General features: G+C 47.4%; 1 protein-coding gene across 2 annotated transcripts in view; it reads right to left on the bottom strand.

Annotated features, from left to right (window-relative positions):
- CHRNG (cholinergic receptor nicotinic gamma subunit) overlaps nt 1–14,705 on the bottom strand; it is a 32,589-nt gene extending 17,884 nt beyond the window's left edge. Inside the window, exons 1-7 of one of the 2 annotated variants that reach the window (XM_028731787.2) lie at nt 14,586–14,685; nt 10,948–10,998; nt 9,408–9,547; nt 7,209–7,253; nt 6,438–6,547; nt 3,683–3,838; nt 2,309–2,406 (exon numbers count right to left, since the gene is read on the bottom strand). In XM_028731787.2, the coding sequence (XP_028587620.1) occupies nt 2,309–2,406; nt 3,683–3,838; nt 6,438–6,547; nt 7,209–7,253; nt 9,408–9,503 (505 nt within the window). In that variant the 5' untranslated portion in view covers nt 9,504–9,547; nt 10,948–10,998; nt 14,586–14,685. Of the gene's footprint in view, nt 1–2,308; nt 2,407–3,682; nt 3,839–6,437; nt 6,548–7,208; nt 7,254–9,407; nt 9,548–10,947; nt 10,999–14,585 lie in introns of both variants that reach the window. The other variant, XM_028731786.2, reaches the window with a different exon arrangement.
- Between the last annotated feature and the right edge of the window lie 271 nt (nt 14,706–14,976).

Genomic DNA, 14,976 nt, shown 5'->3' with positions numbered 1-14,976 from the left:
CATTCCAGCTGGAAAAGGGGGGCCATGGTATTATCTTTCCAATGTCTTGATATCAGTCTTTTAGCAGAAATAAGGGCATGAAGAGTCCACTTACATTAGGGTTGCCATATTTCTAAAAGTGGGAACCTGGGCACAAAAGTTGTTGACCTTTTAAGGAAATTTGCCCACTTCTGACGTGGGTTGACACTCTTTCTTTTTCCTTTCTCCTCCTGTGAAGAGGCTGCATCTTAATGTTTTAATGATGTATTTTAATCTTGTTTTTTAAATTGCATTTTAATCAATTTGTTTTTATTATCGGTTGTTAGCCACCCTGAACCCGGTCTTGGCTGGGGAGGGTGGGGTATAAATAAATTTTATTATTATTATTATTTGGGTTTCCCCAGACATTTTTAGTGATTTTCGAAATTCCGCCTGGACGCTATTTCCGGCAGATGAATCCTGGATACGTCCAGGAAAACCCGGACATAGGGCAGCCCTAATTTATGTTGACCCAGCCCTAATTTATGTTGACGCAGTCAAACCTCATATGGTTGGTATGTGGCTTAGGATAATATTATCCTATGACAATTTTAAAATATCCCCCAAAGTAGTATTTATACATCTTAATACTTTCCTCCAGAAATTTGCAAGCGTCGGATACTGCATAAGCATGTTTCAAAGAAACATTTCCTTATTATGTGCAGCATGTTGTCGTAGATCATCCCTTTCTGTGCAAGTGTAGTAGAGCCCAATGAATTCTAAATATTACTTTTTGTTGCATAATACATAATTCATAATCTAACGACACATTAGCTACCAAAGTTAAAAACATTATCCCACTGATTGGGTGAGATAGGAACCTCCAGTTCTTTATTCCATCTGTTTCTCATGTTTGGTACGTCAAATTGATTATACGAAATGCCCTGACTTACACCTCATGGACAGAGCTTAGATGGCCCTCAGGTTCTCTGCTTCCATGATTCTATGGTTTATAGTTAAACAGTTTCCCTGCTAAATCGTTTCGCCCACTCAGAACTACTCGATTGCCTTGCCCCCGCCAGGGCCAAGGAGCATCTAAATCATGGGTAGGCAAACTAAGGCCCAGGGGCCGGATCCGGCCCAATCGCCTTCTAAATCCGGCCCATGGACGGTCCAGGAATCAGTGTGTTTTTACATGAGCAGAATGTGTGCTTTTATTTAAAATGCATCTCTGGGTTATTTCTGGGGCATAGGAATTGTGGGGCATTTTTTCATCTTTGAAATATAGTCCTGCCCCCCACAAGGTCTGAGGGGCAGTGGACCGGCCCCCTGCTGAAAAAGTTTGCGGACCGCTGGTCTAAATGATGCTTCGCCTTTGTGGTATCTGTGCCAAAAATGCTTTTGTTTTCTAAATCCTCCAAATGCCCTCAGGATTCCAGGCAGCCCTGTCATTTCCTAAAGTGTGATGCCAGGTGGAAGGAGAGAGAGAGAGAGAGAGAGAGAGAGAGAGAGATCCCTTGAACATTTTCTAACATTAGAAATCAGGGGAGTTTGCCAGCAAAGCTGGCAGGCAGTAGGATCAGGACCAGAAAAAAAAAGATGTGCTTCCTCTTTATTCAACTCGTGGGATTCATTGCAGGTACGGACGGTTGCTTAAAGGTAAAGGTAAAGGTACCCCTGCCCGTACGGGCCAGTCGTGACCGACTCTGGGGTTGCGTGCTCATCTCGCTTAAGAGGCCGGGAGCCAGCGCTGTCCAGAGACACTTCCGGGTCACGTGGCCAGCGTGACGAAGCTGCACTGGTGAGCCAGCACCAGCGCAGCACATGGAAACGCTGTTACCTTCCCACTATAAAGCGGTACCTATTTATCTACTTGCACTTAAGGGTGCTTTCGAACTGCTAGGTGGGCAGGAGCTGGGACTGAACGATGGGAGCTCACCCCGCCGCGGGGATTTGAACCGCCGACAATACGATCGGCAAGTCCTAGGCACTGAGGTTTTACTCACAGCGCCAACGGATGGTTGCTTAGAAAGCCTTAAAAAATAACTTGACACTGAGGATATATCTATCAGTTACTATTAAATGGAGCCTCCATGTTAAGGGGCAATTTAACTGTAAATATCAAATGATGGGAACAAACGACAGGGGAAGGGTGTCCCTTTTCCTTTGAGAGTTTGCAGGTTTCGAGAAGGCATGGAACTCACTGCTGCAGGAAACTGGAGGCTGAATTTAGTCAACGCAATGCAACAAGACTAGTCTTATGTTTTTTGATGTTCTTATAAGGATTTGGACAGCATCATTACCTCCTTGCACCCGTTGTCCCCCTCGGCTTGCATGCAGGTGGGGTTACCTGTGAAAGCTTCGGGATCAATAAAGATCCATTCTATTGTCTGCTCATCTTCGACGGTCAACAGCAGGTTGATTTCACGGGCATTGTAGGTCTGTGACCTTAAACATAAAATCACCCAGTAAGGCCAAATCAAGTAAGGTTTTTTTCTGCTGCTCCAGAGGGTAGGAGCCGAACCAATTACAAAAAAAAGGAGATTCCCACTAAACACTAGGAGGAACCTTCTGATGGTAAGAGCTGTTCAACAGTGGAATGGATTCCTTTGGAAAGTGGGGGACTTTCAACTGAGGGCTTTCAACTAGAAGTTGGTTTACATTGGTCAAGGATTCTTTAGCCATGATTCCTGCCAGAGAACTACTGCCAGGCCTTCTATGACACCAGCGCAATTCAGCCAATCACTTCCAGAGGCCTCTAGACCAGAGCAGAATCCCTTACTGCGCTACAATATACAGATAACCAAGGTTCATCAGATCCGAGTCCTCGGTAACCATGGTTCACATCTGGTGGGGTTGTTGGAAGGCCAGATGTTATCAGCATATTGTGATTTCGGCTGTAAATGAAATATTTGGACTGAGGTAGACCAATGATCCCTCTTTATGCCTTTTGAGCAATGGGAATGATCAAAGGATACAGAAGAATATCCACACTCAAGTGTTGGATATTTTCAGCTCTGGCAAGAAGGACTTAGAAGGATGGCCTTAAACTGAATAAGGAAGAATTAGTTAGTGCTTTATGGGAGCAGGTGGCAATTGTTAAATTGATATTATTCATGTTAAAGAAATATGAAAATTTTAGAGAAATGTTAGACTGCTGGGAACCGGTTGTGTGAGATATAAAAAGAAAACTTTAGATATCAGGTTACATGCTAATATAAGTAAATGTACGAACGGATAAAATGATTATTTAAAATACCTGTTTATCCTCTCATTATCATGTATATTGTTTCGGTGTATGTTTTATAATGCATATAGGTATTTTCTAAAGTAATTCGAGTGTATAGGGCTGCATACTTTGAATTTATACAACTGCTTAGAAGTGGGGAGCTAACAATCAAACGACAGATACATTTCGTTAAATAAGTAAACACAAACAAATATATGTTGGCATATGAAAAATTAATTTTAAAAATATGATATAAATGCAGAAAGAAAATGTGCCCACAGTTAGAAATGAATATATATTATTAGTCCCCTTCAGACATTAAAATTTCCAACACAAGTAGCATTTTCTTTTGGGGGGGGCTGGGAACATGAATGAGCAAGATAAGTCCCCCTTCATCTACTGCCTTCCTCTCCACCCTCACTGAGACACCCCCCTCCACCCTCTAAATCACTCAGGGAACTGTCACGGGTGCAGGAGGCTCCAACTAGTACTCACTGGAACACCATGGAGCAGTTTTGCCAGTCGAAGGGGAAGAAAGTGACCACAATGGGGCAGACGCTGCGGTAGATGGCCGGGGGGAGCCAGGAGATGCTGCCGTCGGGGGACACCAGGACGTTGACGTACAGCGCGACCTCAAACACCCCGTCGATGCTGAGGGGAACAAGGGGAGGAATAATAATAATATAATAATAATTTATTATTTATACCCCGCCCATCTGGCTGGGCTTCCCCAGCCACTCTGGGCGGCTTCCAAAAAAAAATATTAAAATACTGTAATAATTCATCAAACATTAAATGCTCCCCTAAAGAGGGCTGCCTTCAGATGTCTTCTAAAAGTCTGGTAGTTGTTGTTCTCTTTGACATCTGATGGGAGGGCGTTCCACAGGGAGGGCACCACCACTGAGAAGGGCCTCTGCCTGGTTTCCTGTAACCACTTCTCGTAGGGAGTGAACCACCAGAAGGCCCTCGGAGCTGGACCTCAGTGTCCGGACTGAACGATGGGGGTGGAGACGCTCCTTCAAGTATACTGGGCCAAGACTGTTTGGGGCTTTAAAGGTCAGCACCAACACTTTGAATTGTGCTCGGAAACATATTGGGAGCCAATGTAGGTCTTTCAAGACCGGTGTTATATGGTCTCGGCGGCCGCTCCCAGTCACCAGTCTAGCTGCCGAGTTCTGGATTAGTTGTAGTTTCCAGGTCACCTTCAAAGGTAGCCCCACGTAGAGCGCATTGCAGTAGTCCAAGCAGGAGATAACCAGAGCATGCACCACTCTGGCAAGGCAGTCCGCAGCAGGTAGGGTCTCATCCTGTGTACCAGATGGAGCTGGTAAACAGCTGCCCTGGACACAGAATTGACCTGCGCCTCCGTGGACAGCTGTGAGTCCAAAATGACTCCAGGCTGCGCACCTGGTCCTTCAGGGGCACAGTTACCCCATTCAGGACCAGGGAATCCTCCACATCTGCCCGCCTCCTGTCTCCCAAAAACAGTACTTCTGTCTTGTCAGGATTCAACCTCAATCTGTTAGCCGCCATCTATCCAACTGCTTCCAGGAAGAGGTCAGGAGAGCCAGGATCCCTTTCCCCACCCTCTTGCAGCAGAGCTCTCCTGCCATTTGGGACCCAAGGGCTGCAGTGAAGGTTGGTCACTCTTGAGAGGGATGCTTGGCAGAGGTGGGCATGGTCAACACAAGCACATTCAAGCAGGCAGGCAGGCAGGCACACACAGAAGACTCTCCTCTCCTGCCCCAGCACTGCTATGGAGTGAGGAAACACTTTTCCCCCTCTGCTCTGCACCTGCGCTGAGATAGGAGGAGATGCTCCTCTTGTACTCATTGCTAAAGAGTGAGAAAACAGTGTTTTCATCTTCTCTGTACCAGCGCTGAGATAGGAGATGTTCCTCTTCGGCCCCAGTGCTGCTGTGGGGAGGCAACTCGGCATATTTTTTCCTTCCCTATCCTAGCGCTGGTCTCAGAGGAGAGCAGTCTCACCTTCTAGCTAAGAGCTGCCACAGAGTGGGAAAATAGGGGGGGGGAGCCCTCTTCTTATTTTGGAAAAGGGCCTCTTCTGCCCTCTGCTATGGGGCCTTTACAAGAAAGCCTTGTGATTCCTTTCTGTTTCCTGGCTCTCTAAGACTATTTAAGATCCTTTTGGCAGTCTATAGTCAAATAAATGGGGTTGTCTCTGATCTCAGCACTAAGTGCCACAGCGCTAAGATCAGAGATAAGATTATCTCCAGTCATAGTTGTGTGGTGCTTAGTGCCAAGATCAGCATACTTAGATAAGATGTGACAGCTCTCTGCACCTAATGTCGTATAGCATCTGCCTGATAACAGACAGGTGGGCTTAAGGTAAAGGTAAAGGGACCCCTGGCCATTAGGTCCAGTCGTGGCCAACTCTGGGGTTGCGGTGCTTATCTCGCTTTACTGGCCGAGGGAGCCGGCGTACAGCTTCCGGGTCATGTGGCCAGCAGGACTAAGCCGCTTCTGGTGAACCAGAGCAGCACAAGGAAACGCTGTTTACCTTCCCGCCAGAACGGTACCTATTTATCTACTTGTACTTTGACATGCTTTCGAACCGCTAGGTTGGTCTAATGTCATATGGCATCTGCTTGGTAACAGACAGGTGGGCATAGTTTGCCCCAAAAGCCCTTGTGGGCCAAATCCAGATGTTTTTGGGACCTAAAATACGCTCAAGGGCTGAAGGTTCCCAACCAATATTATTAAAAGGATCTTCTATGAGGAAGGACATTGCTAGCTCATATAATGCAATCTTAAATGCTGCGTGTAAGCTCTGTTTTAATTGTTCTTCCTACTAATTAGTTCATGAGGGAGGGCTCAGTCGGTAGAGCCTGACACTCTTAATCTCAGGTTTGTGGGTTCAAGCCCCATGTTTGGCAAAAGATTCATGCATTGCCAGTGGTTGGACTAGATGATTCCTGAGGTCGTTTCCAACTTTTCAATTTCACGATTCTTTGAACTAGAGAAAGACACTGCCTCCTTCTGGGTGAAGGCTACTCTTCCCCCCAAAAAACTCAGCAATTTCTCTGGGAACTAATTTGTGGAAAGAGCCCAGGAGGACCCCACGAAGATCAAGTAAGCTCCCTGGCTACAAGGAGACATGCTAGGTCACATCTCCTATCTACAGAAGGGGAATCCCAAGTTCACCTGCAGTCAGCTGGCAGATGAGCTGGAGGAGGAAGAGGAGGAAGAGGAGGAAGAGGAGGAAGAGAACAACCCTTTAGGATACTGACTTGTTCTCCAGGACAATGTCTGGCAGCCACACCATGGTGGAGGGGATTCGTAAACACTTGATGTTGTCGTAATCAGCCGCATCCCACTGCAGGCGGTAATCATGCCATTTCTGCCAACAAAGAAATCAGTTAATTACACTGGCCGGCCTGGTGGATATTTCACAATGGAACATGCTACTGTCTTGAGGCTGACTTCCTTCCTGGTAAATTTGAATCCAGGGTAAATTTCAACTACAGTGGTACCTCGCAAGACGAATGCCTCGCAAGACAAAAAACTCGCTAGACGAAAGGGTTTTTTGTTTTTTGAGCTGCTTCGCAAGACGATTTTCCCTATGGTCTTGCAAGTTTGTTTCCTTTTTCTTAACACCGTTAATACAGTTGCGACTTGACTTCGAGGAGCAACTCATAGAACGCGGTGTGGTAGCCTTTTTTGAGGTTTTTAAAGACTTTGGTGATTTTGGAAGCTTTTCCAAAACTTTCCCGACACCGTGCTTCGCAAGACAAAAAAAATCGCAAGACGACAAAACTCGCGGAACGAATTAATTTCGTCTTGCGAGGCACCACTGTAGAGGCACAACTAGAGTTCCCAAACCCAGAATCCAGGATGCTAGGAAAATCATCAGTGTCCCTGGATTTGTCTCCCACCCCCCACCTACCTAAAAATTAAGTTACTAGCTCTTAAGACTTCCAGGGGAGGAAAATCGGAGTTAAAGGGTCCATAATTTGCAACACATAAAAGATAACAGGTGAAGCTTGGGCTGCTTCTCTTACCAGTTCTACCCAAACGTTGGTGGTGAGAGCCTCGTCCCTCTCATTCTGGAAAAAGAGAGAAGACAGAGTTCGAATGTAAGAGGAACCCGGTAGCTGGATCAGGTCCATCTAGTGCAGGATCCTGTTCTCCCCGTGGCCAGCCAGATGCCTGTGTGAAACCCACAACAGGATCTGAGCACAAGAGCCCTCTCTCCCTTTTAAAGTCATCTAGGTCGTGCCTTGGAGCCTTATCCTCCATGAATCCTCCTTTGAAAACCGTCTAAGGCAGTGTTTCCCAAACTTGGGTCTCCAGCTGTTTTTGGACTACAGTTCCCATCATCCATGACCGCTGGTCCTGCTAGCTAGGGATGATGGACATTGTAGTTCAAAAACAGCTGGAGTCCCAAGTTAGGGAAACACCGATCTAAGGTCTTATCCACACTTAACTTTTGCCCTGCTCTTTCCAGGCACAGGTCCATGCTTAAAAGTTCCATGATTGAGCACACTTGTTTTTTTGCTCCAGGAAAACCCACTCTTTAATGCTAAATCGGAGCAAATGCTAATTCAGTTTTTCTGTCAATTGCCATTTGCTCCGATTGAGCTTCAAAGAGCAGGTTTCCACAGAGAAAGCTCTGGAGCGGAGGAGAATGATGCTCATACACAGAACTTTAAAGAGTGGGCCATGCCTGGAAAGAGCAGAGAAAAGGTGAGTGTTGTTGTTGTTGTTGTTGTTATTGTTGCTGCTGCTGCTGTTATTATGATTACAGTAGCACCTCGGCTTATGTAAGCCTCTGGTTACATAAACTTCACGTTACAAAAGTGGCAAACCCGGAAGTATTGGACTGGGTTTTGCCTCGCGCACATGCATGCACAGAAGCGGTCTACCGCCCTGTGCGCATATGCAGAACAGTGCTCCTCGGGTTGCAGAAACCTTGGGATCTGGCCGGACCTCCAGAGCAGATCCCATTCGCAACTGGAGGTACCACTGTATTATATTTGTACCCCACCCATCTAACTGCGTTGCTGCAGCCACTGGGCGGTTTTCAACAGATATACAAACAGCATAAAACATAAAAAACTTCCTGATACAGGGCTGCCTTCAGATGTCTTCTAAAAGTTGTGTAGTTCTTTATCTCCTTGATATCCACAGGGAGGGCGTTCCACAAGGCGGGCCCTCAGTGTCTAGGCTGAACGATGGAGGTGGAGACACCCTCACAGTTGGACAACTGTAACATTGATCCAGTCTTGCTACAACTTACCCCAAACTTCTATAATCTACACCTTTTGACAGCAAACAGGGGGCTGTAGAGGCAGTCTCTGTCATCTTTGCATCCTGGCCTTTAGTGAGACTACTTCAGTGGAAATAAGCAGCAAGAGCTGGCTTCAAACCACCCTGTGACCCTCGGATGAAGGGCAGTATGTAAGTTTAATAAAATAAAATAAATAAATAAGGGTGCCAGTTGGCTTGTACCCATGACGACATCCTCAAGGCACCGCCACTTTTGCGACTGTTTATAAACGTTTCCCTCCTTTCATTTTTGAAAACAAGGCTAAGGTTGAATGTACGAGCCGATAAATGTACATTGGGTGCTTTGAGCAATAAAAATGATGGAGAACATACTTAAAGCTAAAAGGAGAGGCAAGACTGGAGGCTGATGCTACATTCAGCTTGATATAATGTGTGTTCGCTGTGCAAGTCGGGAAGCCAAGCTCACATCATGTGTGAAGAGCCTGCTGTGATTTTTTAAATGATATATCTGTCTTGAGCCTTAAATCTCCACCTGCTACTGGAGCTTGCTGCAGATGCATGCGTGCTTCCTTTAGGAACTGGATCATGCAGCCTTGCTAGCGAGCAACAGAATTCTGAAATGTACATTTTAGGTATGAGATGTTAAGAACATAAGAAATGCCAAAATTCGGCATCCACCTCTTACTTTCCATTCTACATGACAGTCGTAGGGCCCTCTGCAGTGTCCCCAAGAATCAGTCACATGCCCTAAATAATAGCCATCAATATTCCTCTCCTCCATGAATTTAATTTTTTAAAGCCATCCAGGCTCATGGCCATCACTGCGTCCTGTGGAAAGGAGTTCCATAGTTTAGCTATATGTTGCATGGGGGAGAGGAAATAAAGCCTTCCTTCCTTCCTTCCTTCCTTCCTTCCTTCCTTCCTTCCTTCCTTCCTTCCTTCCTTCCTTCCTTCCTTCCTTCCTTCCTCACCAGTGTGATGAGATTGGTGAGGGTTAGCTTGACCGAAACGTCAACAATGTCCCTCTCGTCCTTGGCTGGGCGGAATTTGCGGTCATAGTTGGCCATCAGGTCATTGAGAAGCTTCTCCTCCTGGTTTCGGCTCAGGACCACTGGAGAAAGACAATGAAGAAGCAACTCTTTGTTATGTACGGAGAGCCAAAGGTGCCTTGGAAAGCCACTTCCGCCCTTCGGAGGAGGTGGAGTTGCAGGCTTCACGGCCCCACCACGCATGCGGCGGCTGGAACCCAGTCCCCGCGCGACTGGGGGGATTCCCGGCCACATGACCTCCTGGCCAGCCAATCAGCTGGCTCTGGGGGTGTGGCCTGCCTTATTTAAAGCAGGAGCAGCCAGGGATCTCCCTCTTTGCTGCTTACCAGCTGTTCCTGCTCCCCCCCCCGCCCTATAAGGTTTTCATTCTTTGACCTTGCTATGGACCTTGGTTGGTCGCCGTTGAGAGATCTGGTAGGAATTTTTCCACTTGGCAAATTGGCACCAGCCACTTGGTTTCCACCTACCTTGTAGCAAATCGTCACAACTTTCTGGGTATTGGCGGTTAGGCATTGGTATTGCACTGTAGATGGAAGAGGGGAGGTAACGCCATCACTTGCCCCACATATTGAAGGGTAGTCCGGTAAAGGAGGTGAGGACCTAAGGCACACCCCCTATCAGTGACCCCAGGGGAGTTCCTAGTTGATGTGCATCAGCAGGACTCCCCCTACTGGTGGTTAACCCTTCCCAGACTTCTAGCAGACGGGCTGAAGTCGGATATAGTCGGTTAGGACCAATGCCTAAGCCAATACCGCTCATCACCTGTAACCAATAAATGTTGTGGCCTTATTTAGCCCATTAAACTTAATAATTGTGTCATGTGTCTTTATTTCCACTGTGGGGGGGGGGGGACTCACCACGCAAAAGGAGGGTTTCGAGAAAGCATTTGAAGGGAAGGAGGTGGCATCACACAGGTGTTTGGGAAAGTGACTCTAGACAGGGGGAGCAGCAAGCAATAAAGCGGGGGGGGGGGGGGTCCTTGCAAGGGGAGCAGGAGGCCTGAGGATGGTGGAGCCTGAGAACAAAGACCCCAGGCAGAGATGTGTCAGGATATGAGAGCAGAGAAATGAAGGGGACAAGGGCCCTGGAGATAAGGAGAAGGAGCTTGTGCTGGATTTTGGTGTGGACAGAAAGCCAGGTTAAGGAGGGGCGTCAGAGTAATGAGAGGAGTGAATGACAGCTAAATGATGGGTAGCTGTGAGGGGAACCAGGTGGGACAATGGGAGACTTGAGAGCGGAAGGTTATAGTGGTCAAGGCAAGAGAAGACCAGGTGTGGACCAGACAGTTGCCACAGGGTGCAGGGCTGGCTGTGTGGCGCACCCAGCTCTGTCCTCCAACATCTCATGGCTGTTCCCCGACATCAGGCATCTACTGAATGTGGCGGCTGCCTCACTCGACCCAACGGTAGGGCCGGCTCTGAGAGTTCTGGGAATGAATTGTGTCCTGAGTGAGGAAAATCACCTTCTTTTGTTTCTGCAGTGCTTACTGCCGTTCAATCTCATCAGGAAACGTCTGAGGAGGAACAGACAAATCTGAAAATTCTGGTTTCTCTCAGTTTCTCATTTTTCTAATTTCAGTTCTCTGCATTTCTTCATCAGCATTCTTTTTTTAAAAAAAAACCAACAACCCTAAACCAGCATTTTAATGTAAATTCCTCCTAATATACACACTTCTGCATGTGATGTTACCTAATTATTGCATTGCAGGGATTGGGTGATACTTGGTACCCCTTTCAACTCTACAATTCAATTCATTTTTATTTTTTTTTGCAAATAATTTCCCATCATATAATGCATTTTTGGATGGTGATATATGTATTGCCATGCACGCTTTACCCTGTTTATTACATGCCTTTTTTTGTAAACGTTGCTTGACTGGCAAATTGCATTGCAAAATCTGGAGAAGTGTGGATTCTGAAAGATGCCCGTGTTTCGGTTTGAATCTTCTTTCAGAAAGTGCGGGTTAGATGGTAAAGGTAAAGGGACCCCTGACCATTAGGTCCAGTCGTGGCCGACTCTGGGGTTGTGGCGCTCATCTCTCTTTATTGGCCGAGGGAGCCGGAGTACAGCTTTCGGGTCATGTGGCCAGTATGACTAAGCCACTTCTGGCGAACCAGAGCAGCGTTTACCTTCCCGCAGGAGCGGTACCTATTTATCTACTTGCACTTTGACGTGCTTTCAAACTGCTAGGTTGGCAGGAGCAGGGACTGAGCAACAGAAGCTCACCCTGTCGTGGGGATTCGAACCACCGACCTTCTGATCGGCAAGTCCTAGGCTCTGTGGTTTAACCCACAGCGCCACCCGCATGCCCCTGGGTTAGATGAGTTCACCTTTAAATGCAAAGCAAATTGAGTTTTTAGTGACAGGCTGACTTCTCCCTTTTTACTTCCGCCACACCCAGCATACTTGCATACACCTTTATCACGTTCCACCTTTATCTTCCCCCACCTCCCTAAGCGAAAAACCGCCCCCTGCACAAATCCAAACTTACTCCCATCCCTGGGCAGAAATGGGAATTTAATGAGGCAGGTGGAATGCATTCCATAAATAATAATGGATTAATATTAAAGCCCCCTCAGCTCCGCCTGCCATCTATCCCTGTCTAGTCTAGTCCACAGATGGTTACCTTGCTAACTATTTTTTAATCCCGTACATTATCAAATTATTAGCCCACGATAACTGCCCAATAAAATCTAAAAGGGACGTGTGTGGGAGAAGTGCTGGCAAATTGCCTTCATTAGGGTAATTGCAGCTGCCTACTGAGGAGTTTATAGAGCCAGGCAGGGTCGAGAGGATGAGTGGGCGGCTCCAAGGGGAGACTGAACTTTGGAAAACTCTTAACGTGACTGTCGGCTGGCACCTGCCACCCCCCTGCTTGCTAATGGACATGGCCAGCAGCTGCTCTCCCCCAAACAGGACTCTCCATCCACAATGACTTTGAGGGAGGAAGGCAAACTTCACAGCCTTTCCTCAGAGGGGCCTTGCTCCTACCTAGGATATTTTAGGACCTGTCTATGCTGCAGCGGTTGAATAGTCATTCCCTTGCCATAATTGGATGGTTCTGGACTCAGGAAGGGAGGAGAAAGACCTCCCTTTTATCAGGGTCTTGCAAGGGGAAATCCCAACTTTGGGACTTCAAAGCACCTCGCACCTCGTTCCATTGTGATGTCAGGTGGCTGATCAATAGGAAGCCCAAGTTTGGCCCAGTTAAGTCATCCCTCCTGAGATTTCCAGCTGCTGGAAACGATGGCGTTCTCTGGCTCCTTGCTCCCAAGTCTGGTTTTGCTGCCTTGCAGTGCTGTTCCTTGCACAACCTCCCTGCGATCTTGACCTTAGACTCGTGCCTGACTTTATCTCTGGATCCTTCTTGGGCTTAGGCTGGTTCTCTGTTTGGATTGTCTTGCCTCTGCAACCCGGCCCTCGTTGGTGAGCACTTTGGTGAAGGCATAGGTCTCCTGCCACCCTCGCCCCTGAGGGCACCCCTGGAGCATGGCATTGCAGGGGGTTGGTCTAGATGACCCACGGATCCCTTCCAACTCCACAATTCCGTGATTGTGTCGCTGAAACAGAATACATCGCAGGACCTCATAAAAACTCATGCAGTGAGTCGGAGGACCAAGATAGAGGTGTGTGGCAGGAGGCAAACTTGTATGCTTCTTCACCTGTGTGTCTGCCCCATTCCTATGTGGTTGTGCAGTGGGACCTGGAAGTCCAGGGTTCAAATTCCCACTCAGCCAGGAAGTTCACTAGATTGCCTTGAGACTCTGTGCCTAACCTACCACACAGGGTTGTTGTAAAGATAACTCAGGCAGAGACAATATGATTTTATACTGTGTTTTTGTATAATGTTGGAAGCCACCCAGAGAGGCTGGGGCAACTTAGCTGGATGGGCAGAGTATATGTAATTAATTGTTACATTATAAATAAATATTTGATCATCTAAAAGTGCTATATAAATGCAATTTTGCGCTGTGTGTGTGTGTGTGTGTGTGTGTGTGTGTGTGTGGTAAAGGTAAAGGGACCCCTGACCATTAGGTCCAGTCGCGGACGACTCTGGGGTTGTGGTGCTCATCTCACTTTACTGGCCAAGGGAGACGGCATACAGCTTCCCGGTTATGTGGCCAGCAGGACTAAGCTGCTTCTGGCAAACCAGAGCAGCGCACAGAAATGCCGTTTACCTTCCCACCGGAGTGGTACCTATTTATCTACTTACACTGCGGGCTTTCGAACTGCTAGGTTGGCAGGAGCAGGGACCGAGCAACGGGAGCTCACCCTGTTGAGGGGATTCGAACCGCCGACCTTCTGATCGGCAAGTCCTAGGCTCTGTGGTTTAACCCACAGTGTGGTAGGAACAGCTTAAAACTGAAAGGGACAAAGGTGTTGTAAATGCTCCTTAAGTGTCACTTACCTGTGTTCCAGTTTCATATCTATCATCTATCTATCTATCTATCTATCTATCTATCTATCTATCTATCTATTTATCTATCTATCTATCTATCTATCTATCTATCTATCTATCTATCTATCATCTATCTATCTATCTATCTATCTATCTATCATCTATCTATCATCTATCTATCTATCATCTATCTATCTATCTATCTATCTATCTATCTATCTATCTATCTATCTATCATCTATCTATCTATCTATCATCTATCTATCTATCTATCATCTATGTATCTATCATCTATCATCTCCAGTCCATGAAATTTTGTGCCTAGTTCCCCACAACTGCATTGTGTCCATGACAAATCCCTCTGACATCCGGTCTGCACATCCCTTGCCTGCTCATGAGTGAAGGGCAATAGCTCAGGGGCAGAGAATCCGCTTTGCATTAAGACGGTCCCAGAATCAGCCCCCACCTGCACTTCCAGGTTGAGCTGGGGCCGTCCCCTGCCTGAAACCATGGAGACCCACTGCCCAGCTGTGTAGACCATTCCCAACCATCTGACTCCCCATAAGAGTTTCCTGCTTTCGCATTTCATCTCAGTTCCAAGCAATTCCTCCCCTTTCTCCGCTCCCAAGGAAAAGATTCCCAGTTCCGTTTTAGCGCATCAACATGAGCCCAGGAGTTCCACCTGGGCTGAGCCTCCTTACCTGTGAGGAAGGTGAAGGCGAGGACCAGGCTAGACCAACCCATGCCAGTGGTGCAGATCAGTCTCCCTTCCTAACCCCAAGCAGCAGTGTGTGTGTGTGTGTGTCTGGGAGGGTCTGGGAGGGCTATTTTGAGCTGAAACCCACCTCTCCCATCCTCCTCCTCCCCCCTATCCCCCCCACCCTCCTTTTCAGCCACTTGGCAGGCCAGCTGTCCCACGAGTGCTTGCATTGTCAGCTGTTTCCTTGATGGTGATGGACGACTGCCTTTGGAAAAACAGAGTGGAGAAGGTGAGGCTGCGGGGGGGACGGGACTGGCCGTCCCTGCCAACCCCCTTGGGCATGCAAGCCGAACTGAGCCATTGAGCACAGTCATCTCTTCCCAATGGGGCTG

The sequence above is a fragment of the Podarcis muralis genome, chromosome 6 (assembly GCF_964188315.1).
Source record: "Podarcis muralis chromosome 6, rPodMur119.hap1.1, whole genome shotgun sequence".
Lineage (NCBI taxonomy): Eukaryota > Metazoa > Chordata > Lepidosauria > Squamata > Lacertidae > Podarcis > Podarcis muralis.
Note: the sequence above shows the minus strand (reverse complement) of the source record. Positions and strands in the feature narration are given on the sequence as shown.